The sequence below is a fragment of the Perognathus longimembris genome, chromosome 7 (genome assembly GCF_023159225.1).
Source record: "Perognathus longimembris pacificus isolate PPM17 chromosome 7, ASM2315922v1, whole genome shotgun sequence".
NCBI lineage: Eukaryota > Metazoa > Chordata > Mammalia > Rodentia > Heteromyidae > Perognathus > Perognathus longimembris.
Genome location: NC_063167.1, coordinates 50,854,915 through 50,864,153, shown reverse-complemented (window position 1 = coordinate 50,864,153; position 9,239 = coordinate 50,854,915). Strand labels below are relative to the sequence as shown.

General features: G+C 41.0%; 1 protein-coding gene across 1 annotated transcript in view; it reads left to right on the top strand.

Moving 5' to 3' along the window:
- The first annotated feature begins 4,384 nt into the window (after nucleotides 1–4,384).
- The window catches only part of Negr1 (neuronal growth regulator 1), a 799,300-nt gene continuing 794,445 nt past the window's right edge, over nucleotides 4,385–9,239 (top strand). The window contains exon 1 of the mRNA XM_048351585.1: nucleotides 4,385–4,743. Coding sequence (XP_048207542.1) covers nucleotides 4,568–4,743 — 176 coding nt within the window. The 5' untranslated portion in view covers nucleotides 4,385–4,567. The remainder of the gene's footprint in view (nucleotides 4,744–9,239) is intronic.

Sequence of the window (9,239 nt, the reverse complement as noted above, 5' to 3'; positions counted from 1 at the left end):
TTAACTAAGACTTCTATAGTACATGGAAAAAAATCACAAGAGGTTTTGCTGCATTAGTCATTAAATTAATTGTATCTGTGCTAATGTGGACTCTTCAATTATGTAAAGATTAAATTGATTTTTAAAAAGAGCACCTTTTACAGGCATAGGGATCAATTAAAGCATTTTTCTTTTGATCAAAAATCTGCTTTATTATTTTACTTGAAAAGAAGTTGCATGCATTTTTTTCAATGTAGCCTATAATGGGACAGTTCTTACGTTGGAGTGATCTGTCTCCTTTGCTCACAGGACATTCAGCAATGTATGGAGAAATTCTGGTTATCAGAGCTACTGCCATCTACTGGTGTTTCTGGCATTTGGTGAATGGAGGTCAGAGACGCTAAATATTTTACAATGTACAAAGCAGACCCCCCCCCCCCATTACCTGGTCCCAATTGTCAAATAGATTGAAACTCTCCCCCCCCCCAATTTTCTGAGCTTCATATATCTGATATTGCCTTAAAAACATCACTAATGGTTTAGGCTCAAAGCCTAAACCAGTTTGATTCAAATAGAGAATCAATTATCCACCAAGTTAGAGAGCTATTACTCATACGCCCTGTTTATAAGGGCACCTGACTCCTGTAGGAATTACAAAGTGCTTTCATTAGCTCTTTCCATTAGGTTCTGGGTCTTGTCTTGCCTACAATGTCTCAAATCTAGGCAGTAAAAATATGATAGATGAAGCTGGCTTTACCCACTACCAAAAAGGGGCATTTTTGTTCTATTTTTTCATAATAACAATCTCATTTACACTGTCAGATTAAAAAGGATTTGTTAACTAAAGAAGCTTTATAACATTACCAGTCCAGCATCTTTGAATGATAGAAAATGCAGGCTAGAAGGGATGAAAGAAAGGTGCATAAGTCCATATAAAATAATAGCACAATTAGTTATTACAACTAGTTATAACCATGCTTCTTCTCAATGATTCCATGCTGGCTATTATATATGTTCAACTATTTACAAACAAAGCATATAGTTATGAAAAAAATGAATACCAAGGGCACTTTCTAAGGGTGTATTTCATTACACCAATCAACTTCACCACTTGAAAGTTTTAAAACATTGTTATTACTTTTCTTGGTACTAGAGGTTTTCTTTCTTTTTGTAGTTATTTTGTTCTTGCTTAAAGCCGTTTCTTCCTTTATTATTTTTTTAAAAAGTCTTTTCCTTCCTCAAAAGGAGAAAAGAATTCTAGGATTTATGTCTCTCCTCAGAACTCTAGGACCTCAAAAGCAAATATTGGAAACCTTGTAAAACAGTCTCAGACATATGCCTTTAGAAAGGTCAAAGAGAAAGAATGACATAAAAAGCTTCAAAATAAATTTCCTCTCTAGTGAGAGCACAGCAGAAACACAGAGGGTTGCCCCACCTGTCTGTCCTCACACTCTTTAAATAACAATGACTTAGCCTGTGAATCATTGTTCAGGCCCTTAGTCTCTAAACCAGGTTTGAGTCATTCCTACCTTGGTACGGGTGTTGTAAGATTAAGTGGTTTCGGATTAGTGAGTAGAAGCTGAGATAGAAACCAGAATTAAGGAAAAGAAACTCTTTCCCTTTAAATGGAAGTGGCTCTAGTTTCCGTTTACAAGCCTGAAGGGTTGTTGTACATATTAAAACTGCTGCATAGCTCCATTCCTGATCGCAGAAGCCCCTCCCCCTCCACCCCTGTGGACACCGAAGATGTCAGATCTCAGGGAAACAGCAGTTAGGGAAAAGATGCATTTGGTAGTCTACACTAGCAAATGCTTGGATCTTCGTCCCTGCATAAAATAACAGTGAACTGAGTCACCGAGTCGGAAGGAAGCTGTGCTTCGTTCTCTTCGCAGGGATCATGTTTATTAAAAAAAAGAAAAAAACAAAAACCGCAGTTTTTACTATGTATATAACATGCCAATTCTTCTAATCCCGCTTTTGCCCTAGATCATTTTAAAGCTTTATCCCCTCTCTGTGCCACTCGAGAAGGAAAATAAAGGCGCTTCACAAGATGACACTGTTATCTAGATATTTGGCATCAATATTTAGTGGGAGTCTGTCATTTGACAATTATCTCCCTAGCACACCAGACGGTAAAGGAAATGTTTTCATCCATCCGCAAATGACTAACATTTCATTGGTGTTTCAAAAACGCGGTCGAGTACTATGGTACTTTCCATTTCCGAGAGGTTTTTAAGCATAAAGCTTGAATAGTAACAATGTCACTAACTCCTGCCGCAAGCCTTTTGGCTAATTGCTGAGTCCCAAAGTATTAGTGGAGCAGGGACGTGTGGTTGGTTAGGGTCTCTTCCCTCAGTCAGTTTGGTGGTCACACAGGTGATCAGGAGAACTCTTTATTTTCCCCACATATCCTCTTACAAGAAGACAAAAATCAGAGTACTGCCACCACCAAGCAAAACGACTCCCTGCCTGCCTCGGGAAAAGCTCAGCCTGAGGAGGAAGCCGGATGCTGACCCCTGCAGAGATGATTGCTTTAGCGCACTTTGCCAAAGGACCCTGCTAGCATTATGGAAAACTAGTTCGGATGTGCAAGCTTTGGCTTTATTTCGTCCAAGAGAAGAAGGAGGTTAGGGAGAAGATTATCCTCATCAAGCACTGCTAAAGGCGGAGAGTAGAGAAAGAAATTAATTGAGAAGAGGTAGCTTATGTTTAATTGCCTGGTTCTCTCCTTCACTTCCCTGCTCGGCTTCCTAACCTCTTCACTGAACAAGATTGACTGGTGTAGCAGTTCGGGGTGTCTCTCATTGATTTTTAAATGGTCCAGAATAGTTAACGGATCTTAAATCTAGAAATCAGTTCAAGAGGGTTAAAAAAAAAAAAAAACACAGAAGTGCCAGGGGACAGTAGATGGCTCGGTGCCCACCATCCGGTTCTGTTCCAAGGCTAGGAGAGCAGCTTGCCACAGTCCTGAGAACACTTAAGGTTTTGTAGCAGCATGGGGAGCTAAGGTAGCTGCCCCGCGCAACCGAAACGGAAGCCTGTCCAATCCGGTTTTGAGGTGGATAGTATATATTCCCGTGCTTCCGTAAACCCGGTAACTCTGCCCTGCCTTGATTCCATTGCTCTGATCACTCCGCCCGATAGGCTCAAAGGGGTTAAACTGCCTCTTACATAACAGGGCTGCCTAGCTCTACACAATTAAAACACTTGATTGCAGTCTCAGCCGGCTCCACATCCCAGTACGACCCGCCCCGTCCCTCCCAGCGCGCCTGCGTGCCGCGCGCACACAATCCCTGCGTGCACGCCCCGCGCGCGTACTACTCACTTCATCTCTCTCACACGCACGCTCCATATTGCCCACACCGTCCCCCCCAAACACACACACACACACACACACACACACACACACACGTAGTATCTAAACTCATCGAGAAAAGGACAGGCGTCCTACAATCCATCTTGACTGACTCTATGTGGCTGAACCCCAAGGCCGGGTACCCACTTCGTTCTCCCTCCATAACACGGAACCTCGTCACCTTCTCTACCTATTCCAAAAAGGATGTAGGAGGGAAGAACTAGTTAGCACCCGGGTAACATGGTGACCACTGAGATGCAAAATGCAAAACAACACCATAAAATTTGAAAAAATAAACTCACAGCGTCATGATGGCGCCGACCATAATAACTTGGAGGACTTTAAAGTTACGGTGCCTCGGGAGATAGAACGCACGAAAGCGGGGCCGAAAAGCGCCTACCTAACCCCAGCCCGACACAAGACTTTTCTAGCAAAGCATCCCTCCTTGGGCTCTTACGACAGTGCGGAAAACCTGGGTGCCTCTCTCTCTCTCCTCACTTTGCGAAATTGTGATCTATCTCTTTCCCCCATTTTCTTATTTTCTCTCTCTCTCTCTCTCTCTCTCTCTCTCTCTCTCTCTCTCTCTCTCTCTCTCTCTCTTTCTCTCTCTCTCTTTTTAATCTTTTATTATTTATTTATTTTTTTATTCCATTGCCCCCCCCCACCGCATCCTCAAGCCCGGGGCGGGGTTGCTAAGGAAACGGCCGCTTGGCAACGCGCGTGAGCCCGGGGGCCGGCGGCCGCCGCTGCGCCCTGCACAGCTTCAGCTTCAGCTTCTGCCGCTGCCGCCACCGCCGGGATCGCATCCCCGCGCTCGCTCGCAGCCCCGCGCTCCCCGCCGCCCCGCGCCTCCTCCCTCACTCGCCGGCGTGCTCGCCTCCTCGCTAGATGGTGTGCGAGCCGCCCGAGAATTAGCCACACTCCGGACGCGGCCAAAAGCAAGCGAGAGGAGGTGTAGTGTGGTGCTAGGGGGTGGGAGGGGAGGGAGGGAGGGACAGCGAAGAGGAGGAGGAGGAGGAGAAGGAGAGGAAAAAAATAAAGAACAACAAGAGAGAAACAACACCCAACAACTAAGGAGAAGGCATACGAAAGAAAGAAAAGAAACCCACCCACCCACTCCCCCCCCAAAAAAAATCCTGTGGCGCGCCGCCTGGTTCCCGGGAAGACTCGCCAGCACCAGGGGGTGGGGAGTGCGAGCGGAAAGCTGCCGGAGAGTGAGCGGCCCTAGCAGGGATGGACATGATGCTCTTGGTGCAGGGTGCTTGTTGCTCGAACCAGTGGCTGGCCGCGGTGCTTCTCAGCCTGTGCTGCCTGCTGCCCTCCTGCCTCCCGGCTGGACAGAGCGTAGACTTCCCCTGGGCGGCCGTGGACAACATGATGGTCAGAAAAGGGGACACGGCGGTGCTTAGGTAGGAAGAACGGCGTGCGTTTGCGTGTACTTGTCTGTCTGTCTCTGTCAATCTGTCCTTTCTACCTTATTTTGCCTTCTTTTTGAAAGCCAGCAGGAATGCCGGTGGTGTTATTTAAAAACAAAAAACAAAACAACAACAACAAAAAAACAACTCGTGTCTCCAGCAATCCAGGTGCTGATGTTTCTCTGAACCACGACCTCCTTTAGGCTGGGGCAGGTAACAGGCTGAGCTTGTCCAGGGAAAACACTTTTCCTGGGCAGCAAAGTAGCCCTCGGATGAGAGGAGTGCCACGTTTAGGAGGAGGGGCAGGTGCCACTTGGAAACTTAATTCAGGAGGTCTCTGTTTTTCTGTCAGGGGGCACTCCGCCTGAGTCGGACAAGTTTACTGGGTTTGTTTCTATTTTACTCTAGCGTGAGTGACTCCCCCACCCCCTTTTTTTCCTTCTAACCGCGGGCTCTGGACTCCATCTATTTCCCTCTCACATGGACACTTAAACTCAGTGTTCTTGCTTTTCAGTTTGCTTGCTTTCCATATCTCTCTTGCTCCCTTCACTCCTTTGGCCTCTCACTTTTGCTTTTGCTTCCATCATTTATTTCCTTCACCTTGTCCTTACTCTTTTCTCTGCGTTGCCCGTTTTTTAAACTCATTTTTTAATTTTCTTTTTAAAAAATCCCTACCATTATCATTTCTAACCCACTTGATTAATCCCCTTTCCTCTTTTGTCCCCCACCCATCCTATGTTGATCCTGTCACTCTATGTCTGGTCTTCCCTTCCCTTACCCCTTGCTCTTTCCCATCTGTGTCACACCCACAGGCACGTTCCTGCTGCTTTCCCCCTCCAGTGCCATTTCTCGCCCTCATAAATCTTATTTTCATAAACCCCACTGTCATTGACACTCTCAGGCTCACAGACTGGCACTCTGCGCTCCGACGACCACTTTCACATCCAGATTCTCTCAGTTTAAAAAGGCATACACTCCTCTGCTCCACACACTGGCACGCTCTCCTCCCCCTCCCTCCCCTCTCTCTTATACCTTCTCCTTTCTGCTAGCTCACCCGTTTTTGTTTTTGTTTTTGTTTTTTCTAACGTTCCTCTTTCTTTGTGCTTTTCATTTTTCCCCCACCACCTCCGGCTCTTTTTCTTTCACCGTTTACCCTAAGCTTGATCATTAAAGTGTCTTTGTTTTGTTTGTTTTTGTCATTAATGAATAGCCTAGCTTACTTTTAGCCCTAAGCAAGACTGCAAAGTGAGCTTATGGAACTATTTCCTTCCATGTGAAAATTCAAATTGATGAACACCAGTGCTTAGAACTAAGAAAGGCTAAATGCCTTATTCCTTCATTTCTCATCCCCCACCTACTCTGACACCCACACACACCTGACACACACCTCAAATCTTTCTGGAAGATCTCTTTCTCTCCACTGGGTGGTAGTTAACTTACAAGTGTGGATTGCACAAAATAATTGCGCATGTTTCAGGTGAAAGAGTGGGGTATATTTCTACTTGAATCGTGCAACATCTTTAATGGTGTGGGTGTGGCATATATCTTGTATCTTTGGAAACATGCTTAGGTCAAATTTACGCCGAATAATATTATAATTTCTAATACATACTGATATATTTTAATAAAACATTATCTTTCTTATGAATAAAGATGGGTACATAAAGTATATTTGGTTATACCATTGTAAAATAAGTTTTCAGTATTATTCGTAGTGACCAATACTTTATCAAATACACTGTATAAATTAAGCCCACAACTGCTCATTACGTTAACTTTAAGAAGTTCGGTTAACAGTAGTAATAACAAAATAATGCTTTTTGAGAGTCTGCAAATGCATATCATGGAAGCATATATATGCACATATGATTATGTATATATATATATGTAGTCACATATAGCTAGTATGCAGTGAGCAGTGCCATTCTTGACCTAAAGGATTTGGTCGATTGTCTTTTGATGATATGTATTGGCACTTTGTTTCCTAATGAACAATCTGAAAAATAATATGATTAATTAAAGTAGCAGAACCATATATTGCCTCTAGGAGACCTGTGCTTAATTCAATCATTGCTTCTAACACTGAAGCTTGCTTGTTGTTGGTGTGATGCAGTCCTTGTTTACTTTCTTGTCAGTGTATCTCACCCATTATTTGCCATATGCTAAATCTCATACTGCTTTATTTTAAGGAACTTGTGACAGTTCAACGTTTCTAAAGAGAACAGATTCTCCTCCTCTCAATGGTATTTCTAACAAAGTAGATTTTAGTTTCTTAACAAACAATGCATGTCACATGAAATATTTTATCTGTATTGCTTTTTACAAAGCAATGCATTTGTATTGATATTGTAATTCTATAAGAAGTATCAAATTGGTGAACTTTTAATATTGTCTAGTTTAAAGAAAATAATTCAACACATTTTTATAAAAAGTCCTTTCTCTGTTAAAAATGTTAAGTACTGTCAATAATTTTCCTTGAGTTCCCTTGCTATGGTGTTTGCTTTATGTAGATACGGCTTAAAAACTAATAGATTTTGACAACTCATGTGATAAATATTTTCAAGAGTAAAAACCAAAGTTATTTGTTTTCTAGCCTGAATACTTAAAAATCATATCTGGTATTGTTCTACAATTTCTCAGAAAACAAAACTCTACCTTCCTACCTACACTCCTTTCTATCAGTCATGAATCCAATGGCTAAGAGAACATCGAATAACATAGCATTCATCAAGTTTTATAGAATATCCTCTATATTTGTTGCAACATATTCCCTACAGTGTCTAATAAAAAGCAAACAACAGCCTAACAGTTATCAAATAACTTTAAATGCTAAAGGCTACAAGTGCAAACATGTCAGTCAATAACTCTATTGCTTGTAGATACATTAATGAAACAGAGTTTAAAGATCTGCTGATACTTTTCTATCTACTACATTTCAGGATGTCTGTTTTTAAGAAGATAGTCACACATACACACACAAAACAACCCCCCACCCAACTTTTCCTATATGGAGCTGTATGTCAAAGGAACTCGATTCTGGTTTCAGTACATTACTATCACTTTGTAAACAATCTTCTGTTTTAGCTCATATAGAGGATTTAGAATAAAATTCCATTTAATAATTTCTGTGATTTTATCACTTTCACCCTGCCTTTTAAGGCTAATGCATAATGTTATTCAATTGTTCATTGCTAAAGGATTCCCACAAAACATTTGCATTTTCTCTATGTAGTACATCTGATCAACATAGTAGTATCTAATGCCACCATTACTTGAACTTAAGGTTCAAGTAAATACATAAATGTCTTAAGTACAATGTAGATTTTCAAAAGTGTGATGAGTTCCACTAGCATTTTTAAATCCAGATTTTGAGTTTAACTTTAGTTAATAAGAGAGGAATAATAAATCATGCCTAACAGAAATTCTCAATCTGGATATGGAAATATTAGTATTCTTTACTCTTCAAGTTGCAATTTTTAGTTCATTGAAGGAATGAGTTACTGTGTCACAAGGTGACATAACAAAGATCCTAGGAGATGCTAGAACCTCACTGGTAACTTAAGGATCAAGGTTTTATAGATCTGGGAAATCTAAGCAAGCATTCTTCTGGAACTACTAGAACTACTAGAATTTTGATCTCAATGGTTATGAGGTTTCAAGGTGAGATCCATTGAACAAATCACACAAAAACTCAGGATGCATAAATTTCAACAATGTAAAATTTCTTATCAGTACACACAGTAGGTATGAGTATGCATGACCTGAAACCCAAAGGGGTAGACTATATTATCATTCCCAGAAACAAATAAACAAACAAAAAACTGGTGTACACATTGATTCTCTTTACCAGAAATCAGAGCTTAGTTTATATTTTATCTCACATGCTGTCAATGCCTGTTTTATTTTTCCCATAACAATGTCTGACTTCCACTTAAGACAAACTGTCTTTAAACAAATTGAAATTTTTCTGTTTTATTACTTAAATATAAAGCATGTTTGAGTTAAGCCCATTTTGGTATTGGGAGTTATCTGTACTTTTATCTTGGTTTGGGGTTGTATTTTAGTAGGTATATTTTTTACAAATTAAAGGCAAGCAACACTCAGCAGATCATACAAGCATTTAAACTAAATAAAAGTAATAGGGATGGACAGGGCTTTCCTATGCATGTAATTTACAATTTTGGTTTTGGATATTTTCTTTGAAAGTTAAATTTGTTATTTTTGGCTGGGATTAGTCAAAAATCAATTGTAGTAAACCCACAAGTAAAGGGGCTTATTACTATATACACAAACTAAAACAACATTTTTAGAATAACTGCAATTACTTTAATGTCAATCAACTGTTTCTTTGGTCAACTATTAACAAATTCTGTGGTGAAAACAGGTTGAGCATTCTTTGAAAACAACAACGTGGACATCCTCATTTATAACTTCCACCTGTCTGAACATTTCTTTTCCTTCCTTCCTTCCTTCCTTCCTTCCTTCTTTCC